This window comes from Oncorhynchus nerka, linkage group LG20, assembly GCF_034236695.1.
Source record: "Oncorhynchus nerka isolate Pitt River linkage group LG20, Oner_Uvic_2.0, whole genome shotgun sequence".
Classification (NCBI taxonomy): Eukaryota; Metazoa; Chordata; class Actinopteri; order Salmoniformes; family Salmonidae; genus Oncorhynchus; species Oncorhynchus nerka.
This window is the reverse complement of record NC_088415.1, coordinates 16,734,182-16,752,925: the sequence shown is the minus strand read 5'-3', so window position 1 is coordinate 16,752,925 and position 18,744 is coordinate 16,734,182. Positions and strand designations below refer to the sequence as shown.

The 18,744-nt window shown below is 42.7% G+C and overlaps 1 protein-coding gene across 4 annotated transcripts in view; it reads right to left on the bottom strand.

Annotated features, from left to right (window-relative positions):
* The window catches only part of si:ch211-117c9.5 (sodium- and chloride-dependent creatine transporter 1), a 48,712-nt gene that overhangs the window by 13,374 nt on the left and 16,594 nt on the right, over window positions 1-18,744 (bottom strand). For all 4 annotated transcript variants that reach the window (XM_065005274.1, XM_065005271.1, XM_065005272.1 and 1 more), the window contains 4 exons: window positions 17,807-18,155; window positions 17,376-17,508; window positions 5,041-5,175; window positions 4,851-4,954 (listed from right to left, as the gene is read on the bottom strand). In XM_065005274.1, the coding sequence (XP_064861346.1) occupies window positions 4,851-4,954; window positions 5,041-5,175; window positions 17,376-17,508; window positions 17,807-18,155 (721 nt within the window). The remainder of the gene's footprint in view (window positions 1-4,850; window positions 4,955-5,040; window positions 5,176-17,375; window positions 17,509-17,806; window positions 18,156-18,744) is intronic.

The following is an 18,744-nucleotide window of genomic DNA, read 5'->3' as shown; positions in this document are numbered from 1 at the left end:
AAGTGGAGGCTTTCTCCTTGAGGAAACCTACTGGAGAAATAGTAAAATAGCAGATTTTCCATAACCTGCAGATAGGACTGGGGTCTGAACAGATAGTTCAGAGCTACTGATCTTTTCTATAACCTGTACTGAACACACTATGGTCTCTACTTGGCATGTAGGTTTCTCACTGATGTATAGCACAAATTGGGATATGGGGGAGGGGAATAAGCAGGGTATATGCAAATGAGGAACTGCAGTATTTACTATAGTTAAAAAAGTGTTGTTTTTGCAAACATTTTATTACAGTACTATTTACTGTAGTATTCTACGACATTCTATAGTAAGTAATACACGTCTAGTATAGTATTCTACAGTACACTACAGAATTCTATAGTAAGTACTCCATAGTATTCCATAGTAAACTGTTGTATTTTTTAACGTGGGTAGAAAAAGCCCTACCTTCCCTGTCCCATCCTCCCTGAGATGGATTAGCCTCCCTGTAGATAACGCTGAGTCATACTGCCAACTCTGTCCCACAAATAAGCCCCATTGTGCCCTTATTAAGAGCCAGCTATACGAGGAGTGTGTACACAACAACATGACCTGCATACTTGAGCTTTGTAGCATTGCTGTTGCTTGCAACAACAGTCCAAACAGTCAGCATCCGGATTAGGGCTGTGGCAGTAACAAACATTTGTCAGACGGTGATTGTCAAGCAAATAACTGTCGGTCTCACGGTAATTGACCGTTAATTAAGATAAACATGTTTAGCATCTTCAGGCTTCTACACATAGCCTACAAGCTACTGATGCAGGCCTTTGGAACATCTACATTTTAAAAAGTCTAATAAATCCATGTAATATAGCCTACACCTTCACAATAAATGCATAATTTATTTTACACAGGTCTAAAGAAGCATGATATGAAGAAAATGTAGTTTATTACAGAAGAACAGAATAGCACACACTGAGTTGTCCTTATGTCAGGCCCTGATCTGGCTAAGCCAAATGGCTGTGGGCGACACTAGTTCATTAAGCAGACAAGATTTGCTTAGAATTCCGTGGCATTATTTTAAATTATGAAGAATACAATTGAACAAAGGTGAATAAAACATAAAGGATATGTTCTCCAAACGATTTGAGGGAGTGAGCACATGCGGCTATTCTGTGTTGAGCGGTTAACAAAGAAATAGGTATTTCTATATACTTAATTTAGAGTTATTAGTTTAGTTGTTCTACAAACGTTGGGCTATACGTTTTGATTTTTAATACATTGTAAGGCTGCATGATGAGACTCTAATGATTATTTGAAAAAAGTCCCTTGAAAGACATGAGCTCTGCTTTGCTTTTTTTGCGCAGGCTGTACACACTACATCAGTCACTCATTCACAATTTGCAAGCGCTAGATAATGCCTAGAATTTCACAGCGGCATCCCCTTTGTGTGTCCGTAATGCACCCTAAAAAAATGGCCGTTGTGCCCTCCTCCCTGAGTGCTGCGTACTCCATCACGTGATCGGGTCTTTCTCACAGGCTACAAGTGAAGACAGGCACATCGGTGACGCAACTGCGAGTGTCCTCCAATTCAGAGGTGCTTATTGAAGATATTGGAAGAACTGTCCACTTGTACTTTTCATCAGCCAACAAGATGAGTAGGCTTAACGATCAGCAAAAGCACTAGCCTATGTCAATCTACTATCTTCCATAGAACAAAAGTTGACCTATTCTATTCTGAGTGAGAAATAAATATTCCAAACACAGTCTGGGACAGTTGTGGGATGCGATAGATCCCAAATTAATACAACCACTAGCATCCCCAAAAACATTACGGAATGTGGTTGACGCAACAGATCAGAATGTTTAGCTTAAAATGTTGATAAACTATTAGGGTATTTCTTCACATTATAAGCGCAGCAATGCGCACATCGTAATAGGCTATAAGCGTGAATGTTCCATTAGCAGAAAACACCATAATCAAAAGTGACCATAAATGCAATTATGCATGTAATGGTTTTATTATAAAAGGTGCATTTTTATGGCGAAAATTATTTCCCCCAAAATTTAGTTATGCTCTACACCCCCGTAAAGCGGATTATTGTTCTCAATATTAAGAAGTCACAAAAAAGGGCATTGTTTCTTATTCTGGGCATTATTCACAAGTGATAATATATAATTCACAAGTGATAGGCTAATATTGTCACCCATCAGACTATTCTTGATTTAATATTGTCTTTACATATACTAAATAATATACAGTACAGGTCAAAAGTTTGGACACACCTACTCATTCAAGGGTTTTTCTTTATTTTTTACTCTTTTCTACATTGTAGAATAATAGTGAAGACATCAAAACTATGAAATAACTCATATGGAATCATGTAGTAACCAAAAAAAGTGTATTTATATTTTAGATTCTTCAAAGTAGCTACCCTTTGCCTTGATGACAGCTTTGGACACTCTTGGCATTCTCTCAACCAGCTTCACGTGGAATGCTTTTCCAACAGTCTTGAAGGAGGTCCCACATATGCTGAGCACTTGGCTGCTTTTCCTCCACTCTGCGGTACAACTCACTCCAAACCAACTCAATTGGGTTGAGGTCGGGTGATTGTGGAGGCCAGGTCATCTGATGCAGCACTCCATCACTCTCCTTCTTGGTCAAATAGCCCTTACACAGCCTGGAGGTGTGTTTTGGGTAATTGTCCTGTTGATAGTCCCCCTAAGCACAAACCAGATGGGATGGCGTATCACTGCAGAATGCTGTGGTAGCCATACTGGTGTGCATTGAATTCTAAATAAATCACTGACAGTGTCACCAGCAAAGCACCCCCACACCATCACACCTCCTCCTCTATGCTTCACGGTGGGAATCACACATGCGAAGATCATCTGCTCACCTACTCTGCATCTCACAAATACACGGCGGTTAGAACCAAAAATCTCAAATTTGGACTCATCAGACCAAAGGACCAATTCCCATCGGTCTAATGTCCATTGCTTATGTTTCTTGGCCCAAGCAAATCTCTTCTTCCTATTGGTGTCCTTTAGTAGTAGTTTCTTTGCAGAAATTTACCATGAAGGCCTGATTCACACAGTCTTCTCTGAACAGTTGATGTTGAGATGTGTTACTTGAACTCTGCGAAGCATTTATTTGGGCTGCAATTTCTGAGACTGGTAACTCTAATAAACTTATCCTCTGCAGAAGAGGTAACTCTGGGTCTTTCTTTCCTGTGGCGAGGCTCATGAGATCCATGTTCTTCATAGCGCTTGAAGGTTTTTGCGACTGCATTGAAAAAAATGTCTAAATTCTTGACATTTTCTGGATTGACTGACCTTCATGTCTTAAAGTAATGATGGACTGTCGTTTCTCTTTACTTATTTGAGCTGTTCTTGCCATAATATGGACTTGGTCTTTTACCACATAGGGCTATCTTCTGTATACCAACCCTATCTTGTCAGCACAAAACTGATTTGGCTCAAACACATTAAGAAGAAAAGAAAGGAGGACGCTTTTCCCCCTGGTTTATTTTCATGCCAGCTAGGTAGGCTATACTCCTGTTGCAAATATAAGCAATGTGCTTAATATTAGGAAAGTTGAGAAATAAATATAGTAGGCCTAGCCTATTGAAAGCTGATGGGATCCTCCTCTTTTTAGTAGAGGCCATCACTCTGTTTTCTTGCGGAATTGCATAGCCTATTGAAATGTTGCGCAACATGAGCTCATGGGCTCTCATGAAGTGCTTGATTAGGTTTTCAAATACATTTACATTGATGTCAGAGTGATTAGAGGGACAATAGAGTGCTGAGTACCAGGCAGTTAGCAAGTTTGGTAGACTACTAACGACCTGCATCAGAGCTTGGAGAAGCCTAATTACCGTGACTTAACGGTCACATGGTTTTTGACTGCCTTCATGACCTTCGTGCCCGCCGGTGTAGTGGTAATACGGTCACCGTAACATCCCTAATCAGGTTGCATTTGGAATCATCATCATCAGAGGTCCAGATAATAGTTCATGGCTACTGTACGTTGAGAGTGATTTGTGGACAGATTGCACAACAGTGATACATGGATGAATCGTGAAGTGTTCATTCAAGACAACCATTGAGAAACAAGTTAATGAGATCCTATAATACTGTGAGGACAGGAGGTGGACGTGCTGATTGGTGGACAGGAGGTGAATGTGCTGATTGGTCCCTGACGATGAAGCATTGTTTTAACAGCTCCATTCATCAGCTCCGTCACCTACTAGACTATAAACCAAATCAAAACTCAAACTCTCTCATACCCTGTTTACCCTCATTTACAGTTTATGGTTATCATATAGCCTACATCAGAGGACCATGACTAGCTTATATGAATACCGTCATAACTGAGACTGCATGTACATTTCTAACTAAGGTAAACAAAAAAGAATAGAAAAAAGTCATTGAAAGGCTACTCCTAAATGGACATTCCATAAATTCCCGCTAAGGCCTAACATTAGTATCAAGACTTGGTATCTATTAAAAAGCGTCCATATTATTGGCAACGTCCAGAAAACTGCCATTTTAGGAAGTTGGGTTTGTTTACATTTCTGAGTCAGTCTATGCTAAACACTCAGCCAGTCAACCCAGAGCTGCTGCAGCAGTGGGACTAGTGAGGGAGCTGACTCACTCGGATTATTAGATGTTATACTCAGACACTCTTGGGAGAATAATGGACGTACAAGACAATGCTTTTTTTCTCTCTTACATTTTATCCAACTAAGAATAAAGATGCATAACCAATAACTAATTATCCCTGCAGTTTTGGGGGGGGATCCAATTTGTGGTCATGTTTGGTAGCAGTGGTTGATGGGTTTTATGGTCTAACTGTGCTTTTTTGTCATACTTACTGGTAGCAGTTGTTGTGGAAGCGGTTGTAGCTGCCAAGGGCAGTTAAAGCACCCAGACCAATGGCATAGGAGAAGAAGATCTGAGTGCCAGCATCGATCCACACCTAGGAACATAACATGAATATTTATGTTAAAACAATCCTTGCATATGCCTGTGCAACACATGCTGTCTGTACTGTACACACCATACCTGGGCTTCCCAGAGTTTGGACCAGTCTGGTTTCAGATAGTACACAATCCCATCCAGCGCTCCAGGTAAGGTTACACCATGGGCCAACAGAACCACCAGGACCAGGTAAGGAAACAGAGCTGTGAAGTACACTACCTACAGGGAAGGAAACAGAGATGTGAAGTACACTACCTACAGGGAAGGAAACAGAGCTGTGAAGTACACTACCTACAGGGAAGGAAACAGAGCTGTGAAGTACACTACCTACAGGGAAGGAAACAGAGCTGTGAAGTACACTACCTACAGGGAAGGAAACAGAGATGTGAAGTACACTACCTACAGGGAAGGAAACAGAGTTGTGAAGTACACTACCTACAGGGAAGGGAACAGAGCTGTGAAGTACACTACCTACAGGGAAGGAAACAGAGCTGTGAAGTACACTACCTACAGGGAAGGAAACAGAGCTGTGAAGTACACTACCTACAGGGAAGGGAACAGAGCTGTGAACTGACAGCTTGTGTTTCCTCCCACACTAGTTTATTACTTGACTTACAGACCTTAAAGTATATCAATTGGTTGTTTCAAACCACCTAAAACCAACTTAGGCATAAAAGATGGTAATAAGAGCTAGAAAATGTATATAATTATACTTTTTTTTCTCATCAATCAACACACAATACCCCATTTACATAAGTATTCAGACCCTTTACTCAGTACTTTGTTGAAGCACCTTTGGCAGCGAATACAGCCTTGAGTCTTCTTGGGTATGACGCTATAAGCTTGGCACACCTGTATTTGGGGAGTTTCTCCCATTCTTCTCTGCAGATCCTCTCAAGCTTTGTCAGGTTGGATGGGAAGCGTCACTGCACAGCTATTTTCAGGTCTCTCCAGAGATGTTTGATCAAGTTCCAGTCCGGGCTCTGGCTGGGCCACTCAATGAGATTCAAAAACTTGTCCCAAAGCCACTCTTGTGTTTTCTTGGCTGTGTGCTTAGGGTCTTTGTCCTGTTGGAAGGTGAACCTTCACCCCAGTCTTCACCCCGCCACTGTGTTCTTGGGGATCTTCAATGCTGCAGAAATGTTTTGGTACCCTTCCCCAGACCTGTGCCTTGACACAATCTTGTTTCGGAGCTCTACGAACAATTCCTTTGACATCATGGTTTTGCTATGCCATGCACTGTCAACTGTGGGACCATATAGACAGATGTCTGCCTTTCCAAATCATGTGCAATCAATTGAATTTACTACAGGTGGACTCCAATCTAGTTGTAGAACAATCTCAAGGATGATTAATGGAAACAGGATGCACCTGAGCTCAATTTTGAGTCCCATAGCAAAGGGTCTGAATACTTATGTAAATAAGATATATGTTTCTTTTCATAGACTTGCAAGAATTTTTTTTTAAATCTGTTTTTTTCACTTTGAACTATGGGGTATTGTGCGTAGATTGATGAGGATTTTTTTGTATTTAATCCATTTGAGAATAAGGCTGTAACGTAACGAACTGTGTAAAAAGGAATCTGAATACTTCCCGAAAGCACTGTTAAAGAATTCACAACAGCCATTCATTATTTCATAATTTCATTTAAATCAAATCAAATCAAGTTTTATTGGTCACATTCACATGGTTAGCAGATGTTAATGCGAGTGTAGTGAAATGCTTGTGCTTCTAGTTCTGACCGTGCAGTAATATCTAACAAATAATCTAACAATTTCACAACTACCTTATACACACATAAGTGTAAAGGAATGATGAATAATACGTACATATAAATATATGGATGAGCGATGGCCGAACGGCATAGGCAAGATGCAGTAAATGGTATAGAGTACAGTATATACAGTACATATGAGATGAGTAATGTAGGTAGGGTATGTAAACATTATATAAAGTGGCATTGTTTAAGTGACAAGTGATACATTTATTACATCCAAATGTGATTTATAAAAGTGGCTAGAGATTGAGTCTGTATGTTGGAGGAAGCCACTCAATGTTAGTGATGGCTGCTTAACAGTCTGATGACCTTGAGATAGAAGCTGTTTTTCAGTCTCTCGGTTCCTGCTTTGGTGCACCTGTAGTGACCTTGCCTTCTGGATGATAGCGGGGTGAACAGGCAGTGGCTCCGGTGGTTGTTGTTCTTGATGATCTTTATGGACTCCCTGTGACATCGGGTGGTGTAGGTGTCCTGGAGGGCAGGTAGTTTGCCTCCGGTGATGCGTTGTGCAGACCTCACTACCCTCTGGAGAGCCTTACGGTTGTGGGCGGAGCAGTTGCCTTACCAGGCGGTGATACAGCCCGCCAGGATGCTCTCGAATGTGCATCTGTAAAAGTTTGTGAGTGCTTTTGGTGACAAGACAATTTCTTCAGCCTCCTGAGGTTGAAGAGGCGCTGTTGCGCCTTCTTCACCACGCTGTGTGTGTGGGTGAAGCGTTGGACTAGTACCCGAAAGGATGCAAGTTCAAATCCCTGAGCTGACAAGGTACAAATCTGTCGTTCTGCACCTGAACAGGCAGTTAACCCACTGTTCCTAGGCTGTCATTGAAAATAAGAATGTGTTCTTAAAACCTGTTAGGGATGCTGCGAAAATTAAAAATTGCGCAACATTTCAACGTCCTGCTACTCATGCCAGGAATATAGTATATGCATATGATAAGTATGTGTGTATAGAAAACACTCTGAAGTCTCTAAAACTGGTTAAATCATGTCTGTGGCTATAACAGAACGTGTTTAGGAGTAAAAATTCCAAGGAAAACTGTTCACCAAAAACAAAACAAAAATATCCATCCTGCAGTCTATGTATTGTCTATGGCGATAGAAAATAGATGGAGTCCCGTTTACAATGCCTACAGCTTCCACACGATGTCGCCAGTACTGGCATTTCATTGCATGTTTATCCTTGGTGGGATGACGTATAGGCACTTCCTGTCTTGGGGTACACCGAGGAAGTTATGAAAGTGAAAAAATGGACCATGATTTCAAGACTTGCTGCTATTGAATACAGATCGCCCCGTGATCAATTTGATCGATTATTAACGTTTATTAATACCTAAGGTTGGTTTACAAAAGTAGTTTGAAGTGATTTGTAAAAGTTTATAGGCAACTTTTTTAATTAAAAAAAATGACGTTGCGTCTTGTAAAGGTGAATTTTCCTGGATCAGACGGCCTTCATAAATGGACATTTTGGGTATACAATGACGGATTTAATCGGGAAAAAGACCCAATTGTGATGTTTATGGGACATATAGGAGTGCCAACAAAGAAGCTCGTCAAAGGTAATGAATGTTTTATATTTTATTTCTGCGTTTTGTGTAGTGCCGGCTACCGCTAATTATTTTGTTTAGGTCTCGTTCAGCTATTTCGGGGGGGGGGGGGGGGTGCATGCTATCAGATAATAGCTTCTCATGCTTTCGCCGAAAAGCATTTTACAAATCTGACATGTTGGCTAGATTCACAACGAGTGTAGCTTTAATTGAGTACCTTGCATGTGTGTTTTAATGAAAGTTTGAGTTTTATCGAGTACTACAGTTGGCGCTCTGAAATTTCCGCTGATTTTGGTCCCTGTACAGGGGACCAAAATTCAGTTTGTCCGTGATATGTGTACCCCGAGGAACTTAAAACTTTCCACCTTCTCCACTACTGTCCCGTTTCCTGAAGTCCACAATCATCTCCTTTGTTTTGTTGACGTTGAATGTGAGGTTATTTTCCTGACACCACACTCTGAGGGGCCTCACCTCCTCCATGTAGGTCGTCTTGTCGTTGTTGGTAATCAAGCCTACCACTGTAGTGTCGTCTGCAAACTTTTTGATTGAGTTGGAGGCGTGCATGGCCACAAAGTCATGGGTGAACAGGGAGTACAGGAGAGGGCTGAGAACACACCCTTGTGGGGCCCCAGTGTTGAGGATCAGCGGGGTGGCCCGTCAGGAAGTCGAGGACCCAGTTGCACAGGGCGGGGTCAAGATCAGGGGTCTTGAGCTTAATGATGGGTTTGGAGGGTACTATGGTGTTAAATGCTGAGCTGTAATTGATGAACAGCATTCTTACATAGGTATTCCTCTTGTCCAGATGGGTTAGGGCAGTGTGCAGTGTGGTTGCGATTGTGTCTGTGGACCTATTGGGGCTGTAAGCAAATTGGAGTGGGTCTAGGGTGTCAGGTAGGGTGGAGGTGATATGGTCCTTGACTAGTCTCTCGAAGCACTTCATGATGACGGAAGTGAGTGCTACGGGGCGATAGTCGTTTAGCTCAGTTACCGTAGCTTTCTTGGGAATAGGAACAATGGTGGCCCTCTTGAAGCATGTGGGAACTGCAGACTGGGATAGGGATTGATTGAATATGTCCGTAAACATAAAAGCCAGCTGGTCTGCGCATGCTCTGAGGACGCGGCTAGGGATGCTGTTTGGGCCAGCAGCCTTGCGAGGGTTAACACGTTTAAATGTTTTACTCATGTTGGCTGCGGTGAAGGAGAGCCCGCAGGTTTTGGTAGTGGGCCGTGTCAGTGGCACTGAATTGTCCTCAAAGCGAGGGAAAAAGTTGTTTAGTTTGTCTGGGAGTAAGACATTGGTGTCCGCGACGGGCTGGTTTTCTTTTTGTAGTCCGTGATTGACTGTAGACCCTGCCACATACATCTCGTGTCTGAGCCGTTGAATTGCGACTCTACTTTGTCTCTATACTGACACTTAGCTTGTTTGATTGCCTTGCGGGGGGAATAGCTATACTGCTTGTATTTGGTCATGTTTCCGGTTGCCTTAAAAGCAGTGGTTCGCGCTTTCAGTTTTGCGCAAATGCTGCCATCAATCCACGGTTTCTGGTTGGGGAAGGATTTAATAAGTCACCGTGGGTACCACATCCCAGATGCACTTGTTAATAAACTCGGTCACCGAATCAGCGTATACATCAATGTTATTGTCCGATGCTATCCGGAACATATCCCAGTTTGCGTGATCAAAGCAATCTTGAAGCGTGGAATCAGATTGGTCGGACCAGCATTGAACAGACCTGAGCACGGGTGTTTCCTGTTTAAGTTTCTGTCTATAGGCTGGGAGCATCAAAATGGAGTTGTGGTCAGATTTGCCAAAAGGAGGGCGGGGGGATTTGTATGCGTCGTGGAAATTAGAGTAGCAATGATACAGAATGCTGCCAGCCGGGTCGCACATTCAATATGCTGATAAAATTGTTTTCAGATTATCCCCAGCTACAATAAATGCAGCCTAAGGATATATGTGGTTTCCAGTTTACATAGAGTCCAATGAAGTTCTTTCAGGGCCGTCGAGGTGTCTGCTTGGGGGGGGGGGTATACACGGTTGTGATTAAAATCGAAGAGAATTCTCTTGGTAGGTAATGCGGTCGGCATTTGATCGTAAGGAATTCTAGGTCAGGTGAACAAAAGGACTTGAGTTCCTGTATGTTGTTATAATCACACCATGACTCGTTAATCATAAGGCATACACCCCCGCCCTTCTTCTTACCAGAGAAGTGTTTGTTTCTGTCGGAGCGATGTGTGAAGAAACCGGGTGGCTGTACCGACTCTGATAACATATCCCGAGTGAGCCATGTTTCCGTGAAACAGAGAATGTTACAATCTCTGATGTCTCTCTGGAAGGCAACCCTTGCTCGAATTTCATCTAACTTGTTGTTAAGAGACTGGATATTGGCGAGTAGTATACTTGGGAGCGGTGGGCGGTGTGCCCGTCTATGGAGCCTGACCAGAAGACCGCCCCGTCGTTTTGGGTCGCCTACTGGGAACAGATCCACTGTCCTGGGTGGTGGTCCAAACAGAGGATCCGCTTTGGGAAAGTCATATTCCTGGTCATAATGTTGGTAAATTGACGTCGCTCTTATATCCAATAGTTCCTCCCAGCTGTATGTAATAAAACTTAAGATTTCCTGGGGTAACAGTGTAAGAAATAATACGTAAAAAATAAACTACTGCATAATTTCCTAAGAACGCGCCAAACACTCCAACAAAACCAACAAAACAGAGAACACAGTTTTTCCAGAGACGGCAACATAGGTAACAATAGCATAGGAGAAGAAGATCTGAGGGTCAGAGTCAATCCACAGCAACACCACATGAACACACACACACGCATCCAAACCCACACACAGATTCATCTGACACAACATTAGGAACACAACATGAACACCAACATGTACGCACAGTCAAATAATACCTCCCAGGATACATGGCGAAAAACCCATGGCTCTGTTCTACTTCACAGCTCTGTTCTCTTCCCTGAGGCACATACGCAGATTTGGGATTTTGCTGAGAAAGCAACTTCCCGGTATCCTTTGCTAATCTTGTGTTAGAGCCTCCTAACCGTATTTAATAAAGTTGGGGGGGAAAAGGAACATATTTGCCTTGATCTGCAGGGACCCCCCTACCCGCCCCTCAAATGCACACAGAGGGGAAAGTTACTAATCGGCTTAAGTGGCCGGCTCAATTACCCTCCTTTTTTGCACCCTGCTCTGTGAGCTTTGGCTATTTCTGTGGAACACATAAGCATGTTTGCATACCTACATAGACACACAATTATATGTAAAGATACATAAAACAACAGAAACAAACCCGCCTACACACATGCACATTATTCCCAAACACAGCCTCTCCTACTAGATATTTGTTTCAAAGCTGCTTCAAGTTGAGACTGTTGGTGTTTTTCAATATTTTAAAGCATGCATTGATGCAAGCTTCAATGGAAAGTATTTATAGAAAGTACTTGCACATTTATTGAAATCAATGGCGGCTATTACTATTTGAGCTGAATCGGGAGAAAATAAACTCCAATGTCGGAATGAAATGTTGCCCATTTACATCTGATACGTTGCCTGTGGTAATTTCGGCATATTTACCTGCCTACAATACCCACTGTAGTGTGCGTAGATCGCAAGCCCATAGTAAGTCAATAGGGCTAACTGGCATGCTACTACTGTTAGCTAGATAGATAGCCAAAACGAATTGTTCGCTAGCTATCCACGAAGAACGTACATCTTGTCCTGGCTGTAAGAGGGTTCAGTGAATGGGTAAGTTAATAGTAAGTCAATAGGGCTAACTCGCCAGCTAGCTAGCTAGCCACAAATAATTGGTAGCTAGCGACCCACCAAAAATTGATATCTACCTTGCATAACATTAGTTTTAGGTTATTTTTGCCCTTTTAACTAGCTGGATAGCTAGATTATTACGATTCACATATAGTTGATAATTATGAATTAAAATGTTTGCTTTGTGTATACAGTGCATTCAGACCCATTGACTTTTTCCACATTTCGCATATTTTTGATTTTGTTATGGATTAAATAAAACATTGTCCATATCAATCTACACTTATCAATACCTCACAATGACAAAGCAAACAGATTTTTTGATATTCTTGCAAATGTATTAAAAGTAAAAAACAGAAATACCTTATTTACATAAGTATTCAGACCCTTTGCTATGAGACTCGAAATTGAGCTCAGCTGCATCCTGTTTCCATTGATCATCCTTGAGATGTTTCTACAACATGATTGGAGTCCACCTGTGGTATATTCAATTGACTGAACATGATTTAGAAAGGCAAACACCTGTCTACATAAGGTGTTTGCAGTTGACAGTGCATGTCAGAGGCAAAAACCAAGCCATGAGGTTGAAGGAATTGTCCGTAGAGCTCCGAGACAGGATTGTGTTGAGGCACCGATCTAGGGAAGTGTACAAAAAATTCTGCAGCATTGAAGGTCCCCAAGAACACAGTGGCCTCCATCATTTTTTAATGGAAGAAGTTTCTAATCACCAAGACTCTTCCTAAAGCTGGCCGCCCGTCCAAACTGAGAAATTGGGGGGAGAAGGGCCTTGGTCAGGGAGGTGACCCAGAACCCGATGGTCACTCTGACAGAGCTCCAGAGTTCCTCTGTGGAGATGGGAGAACCTTTCAGAAGGACAACCATCTCTTCAGCACTCCACCAATCAGGCCTTTATGGTAGAGTGGCCAGACGGAAGCCACTCCTCAGTAAAAGGCACATGACAGCCTGCTTGGAGTTTGCCAAAAGGCACCTAAAGGACTCGCAGACCATGAGAAACAAGATTCTCTGGTCTGATGAAACCAAGATTGAATTCTTTAGCCTGAATGCCAAGCGTCATGTCTCGAGGAAACCTGGCACCATCCTTATGGTGAAGCCTGGTGGTGGCAGCATCATGCTTCAGAGTGCTCAGGACCTCAGACTGGGGAAGAAGGTTCATCGTCCAACAGGACAAAGACCCTAAGCACACAGCCAAGACAACGCAGGGGTGGCTTCGGGACAAGTCTATGAATTTCCTTGAGTGGCTCAGCAAAAGCCCGGACTTGAACCCGATTGAACATCTCTGGAGAGACCTGAAAATAGCTGAGCAGCGACGCTCCCATCCAACCTGACAGAGCTTGAGAGGATCTGCAGAGAAGAATGGGAGAAACTCCCCAAATACAGGTGTGCCAAGCTTGTAGCGTCATATCCAATAAGACTCGAGGCTGTAATCACTGCCAAAAGTGCTTCAACAAAGTACTGAGTAAAGCATCTGAATACTTATGTAAATGTTATATTTCAGTTTTACATTTTTAATACATTTGCAAAAAATTCTAAAAACCTGTTTTTGCTTTGTCATTATGGGGTATTGTCTGTAGTTTTTAATCCATTCTGGAAAAAGGCTGTAACATAACAAAATGGGGAAAAAGTCAATGGGTATGAATACTTTCCAAATGCATTGTATCTTGTTTCGCTGCTATTGTTGCCATTGTCCTGGCTGGAAGACAGTTCAGTGAATGGGGAGGTGCAGCGTAAGGTAATACAGTAGGGAGAGTGTGAGGTAATACAGTAGGGGGAGTGTGAGGTAATACAGTAGGGGGAGTGTGAGGTAATACAGTAGGGGGAGTGTGATGTAATACAGTAGGGGGAGTGTAAGGTAATACAGTAGGGGAGTGTAAGGTAATACCGTAGGGGGAGTGTGAGGTAATACAGTAGGGAGAGTGTGAGGTAATACAGTAGGGGGCTGGAGTGTGAGGTAATACAGTAGGGGAGTGTGAGGTAATACAGTAGGGGGAGTGTAAGGTAATACAGTAGGGGGAGTGTGAGGTAATACAGTAGGGGGAGTGTAAGGTAATACAGTAGGGGGGGGTGTGAGGTAATACGGTAGGGGGAGTGTGAGGTAATACGGTAGGGGGAGTGTGAGGTAATACAGTAGGGGGAGTGTGAGGTAATACGGTAGGGGGAGTGTAAGGTAATACAGTAGGGGGAGTGTGAGGTAATACAGTAGGGGGAGTGTGAGGTAATACAGTAGGGGGAGTGTGAGGTAATTCAGTAGGGAAAATGCGAATGCTTCTCAAATATAATGTTTTATGCATTCTTCACCCTCTTGTCCTCACAAGAAAGTCCTCGGAGAGTGCACTCAGAGCATGAGAATGTGGAGCACGGTAGTATGCATATTGAGAAACACCCTGTGTGTATGTTGCTGTGGGGACCACTAGGTAGAAGTTCATTAAAGTTGCAGTGAGAATTGAGTGTGAACTATACAAGCCAGGCATTTACGGTTCTCAACCCACACATGACAAACATAAGAGTACTTCCACACAAAGGCATCTACTAAGGCTGTGGTTCCCAAACTTTTTATAGTCCCGTACCCCATCAAACATTCAACCTCCAGCTGCGTACCCCCTCTAGCATCAGGGTCAGCACACTCTCAAATGCTGATTTTTGCCATCATTGTAAGCCTGCCACACACACATTACACGATACATTTATACGGCTCGTGGGAAGTGTCAAAGAGCTGTTATAGGACCAGGGCACAAATAATAATATAACAATAATCAATCATTTTGCTCTTTATTTAACCATCTTACATATAAAACCTTGTTTGTCAATTGAAAATTGTGAATAACTCAAAGGTTAATGAGAAGGGTGTGCTTGAAAGAATGAACATAACTCTGCAATGTTGGGTTGTATTGGAGAGAGACTCAGTCTTAAATCATTTTCCACACACAGTCTGTGCCTGTATTTAGTTTTCATGCTAGTGAGGGCCGATAATCCACTCTCACATAGGTACGTGGTTGCAAAGGGCATCAGTGTCTTAACAGTGTGATTTGCTAAGGCAGGATACTGTGAGCGCAGCCCAATCTAGAAATCTGGCAGTGGCTTCTGATTAAATTTAATTTTCACAGAACCGCTTGTTGCAATTTCAATGAGGCTCTCTTGTTCAGATATCGGTAAGTGGACTGGAGTTAGGGCATGAAACGGATAATGAATCCAGTTGTTTGTGTCGTCTGTTTCGGGAAAGTACTGCGTAATTGCGCACCCAACTCACTCAGGTGCTTCGCCATATCACATTTGACATTGTCCGTAAGCTTGCGTTCATTTGCACACAAACAAATCATACAATGATGGAAAGACCTGTGTGTTGTCCTTGTTAATGCAGACAGAGAAGAGCTCCAACTTCTTAATCATAGCTTCAATTTTGTCCCACACATTGAATATAGTTGAGTCCATGCAATCCTAGATTCAGATCATTCTGGTGATTTGAAAACATCACCCAGATTGGCCAGTCGTGTGAGAAACTCGTCATCATGCAAGCAGTCAGACAAGTGAAAATGATGGTCAGTAAAGAAAACTTTAAGCTCGTCTCTCAATTCAAAAAAGTGTCAATACTTTGCTCCTTGATAACTAGCGCACTTCTGTATGTTGTAAAAGCGTTACATGGTCGCTGCCCATATCATTGCATAGTGTAGAAAATACAGGAGAGTTCAGGGGCCTTGCTTTAACAAAGTTAACCATTTTCACTGTAGTGTCCAAAATGTCTTTCAAGCTATCAGGCTTTCCTTTGGCAGCAAGAGCCTCTCGGTGGATGCTGCAGTGTACCCAAGTGGCGTCGGGTGCAACTGCTTGCACGCGCGTTACCACTGCACTATGTCTCCCTGTCATGGCTTTAGCGCCATCACTGGTTTGCAGAAGAGGATGTCTTCCTTAATTGACCAGGAGCTGTGCCAGGCCTGTTGACTCATCCAGCTGTAATGCATAGAATTCACTGGCTTGTATGTGAAGCAGTAATTGTTTCAAAACATCTCCTGCCATGTCACTGATGCGTCGTGAAACAGTGTTGTTTGATGAAGGCATTGTCTGTATAGTTTTTTTGGCCTTTTCCCCCAACATTGTCCCAGCCATATCCGCGGCAGCAGGAAGAATGAAGTCCTCTTCAATAGTATGGGGCTTGCCTGACTTACTACTCGAAAGACGTCTTAATTCTCGCTCAAAAAACTCCTGTGGTTTATTTTTCAAATTGGCATGTTTTGTTTCTAAATGTCTGCGCAAGAGTGAAGGTTTCATCAGGTTGTGAAATAGTATATTTGCGCCTCTTCGATGGTCCAACGTCCCTGTCTGTTGTTCGGTTCTTTCCCGGATAAGGGTGCAGTAGCTCTTCAGCTGCATCAGATTCACAACTGTCAGTGTCCATGCTAGCTGGGCTAACAACAACATGTAGAATTACTGATGCTAGCATTGGATGTGCTCGTGGAAGCAGAACAACTTGTGTTGTCAACAAGTGCAGGTGTAGTACTGCTAGAAGTAGCAGTACTACCAGTAGAGCTGTTATGTTTCTCTATGAATGCAGGCCTTACTTTTTAAAACTATTCATCCATTTTCTAGCAAACGGAATGAGCAGCAGCTACGTTTGGCTACATATGGACCTTTAGTGGAGTTCCCCAGAGAGAGTAACGGTTAATGTGATTGGATGTTCATTATTTGACTAGGCTACCTGTATTTGACATTGTGTTGTTATTTCACTGAACACGGGAGGGTTTAACTTTATTTTTGGCAGTGAAACAAGGCTACTCAGGCGAGAAAAAAACCTCACCCAAATGTATAGCCCCGTTGGAAAATATAAATGGACTGTTTGAAAATGTGAAAAAAATTAAATAAAAATGTTCTATATTTATATTTTAAATGTGAATCACATTTTTCTTTGGCGTACCCACGACGACATTGCGCGTGTACCCGTTTGGAAATACCTGTACTAAGGCAAAACACACACACACGCATGTTTTTCCAGTCCCACATATTAGTTGATTTTACATGTGTGCTAACAAGTGTGTCTGATTATATTTGTCAGTCTAGACATTATGATCCGTACTAAAGCTGCTTTGAGGTCAGAGGGCAAAGTGGAGAATGGACAAATCTCTAAAGCTAGACTCACAAGAACACAGAAATTCCATTCTCGTTAATGTTGCTACAGTAGCTACATGTTTTGTTTTTACTTTGTTTGGATTGAAAATACTTTTCTAGGCAGAAAAAACCCTGTATCTTACCTTAACTTAAGCTAAGCAAAAGACATATCCTTACACCCACACTCACCCACACGTTCACTGACCTTGCCTGTGCCTTTGACTCCCTTCCAGATGCAGAAGTAAACAATAACCCAGGTGGCGATCAGACAGAGGACCATGTGAGAGCTGATGTCACCAGGCTCATCCAGACCACCAGAGAGACGGAGCACCTTACGCCTGACACACATACACACAGAGAGAGAGAGAGAGAGAGAGAGAGAGAGGGAGAGAGAGAGAGAGAGAGAGAGAGAGAGAGAGTGTAATGTTTACTGTTCATTTTTATTGTTTATTTCACTTTTGTATATTGTCTCCTTCACTTGCTTTGGCAATGTTAACATATGTTTCCCATGCCAATAAAGCCCTTTGAATTGAGTTGAGAGAGAGAGGTCAGACAAAAAGAATAGACAACCAATAACCTATGGTTAGGTAGTCAGTCCTATGACTAACCCAACACAACAGACCACAGATCACTTACTCCCAGAACTCAATGACTGGCGAGCGCATGCCCTCTGGTTCCACGCAGCTGCCGTTGAAGAGGAGCAGAGTAGAGGATGAGAGGTTGAGCGGGGAGGATACCACCGACGAGAGGAGGGAGGTGGGGATAGAGGGATCGGGGGTGGAGGAGAGGAGAGGCAGGGTGCTGCGGTTGTGGCAAGCCCGGCGGAAGTTTTCGGTGCAGTTGAGGGTGTTCCAGGGGTGCCCGCAGGTAGCCCAGGGTAATGGGTTGGTGAAGGAGTGAAGCAGGAAGTACAGGCCCCACACCAGGATCATGATGTAGTAGGTGTTACAGAAGAACACTATTACCATGGAGGCCAGGCCAAGACCTGTGGAGAGAGAGAGAGGGGGAATGAGAAGGAGTGGCAGATGAGGGGATGTACAGTGGAGAACATAAGGACAAACATTTAGAGGAAGGATATATGAGAAAGAAAAATGAACGGGTTAGAGAACAAAAAAATAAAAAACCTCACTCAGAAAAATGAATTCCATCTCCATTAAACAACATCTATGAAGATCAGGTTCCAAAATTCTAATACTTTGTGTTTTGTGTGCCAGCACTACTAAGGTACGGGTATCTCTTTGTGGTACCTATGCCGCCTAGGGGAAGAGCTCAGGAAGGAAAATAGTTATCTTCACAATAATTAAATAGATTTGAATTTTATGACGTTTACTTTACCAGGCAGGTCAATTAAGAACAGATGCTTATTTACAATAACCAAGGGCTGTTGAGAATACACACTTTATAAGGTTTATTAGGTACACCCATCAGGTACTGGATCAGACCCCACTTTGACTCCAGAACAGCCTGAATTATTTGAGGAATGGAAACGTTGCTTAATTGGTATCAAGGGACCTAACGTGTGCCATGAAAACATTCCCCACACCATTACCCCACCTCCACCAGCCTGTACCGTT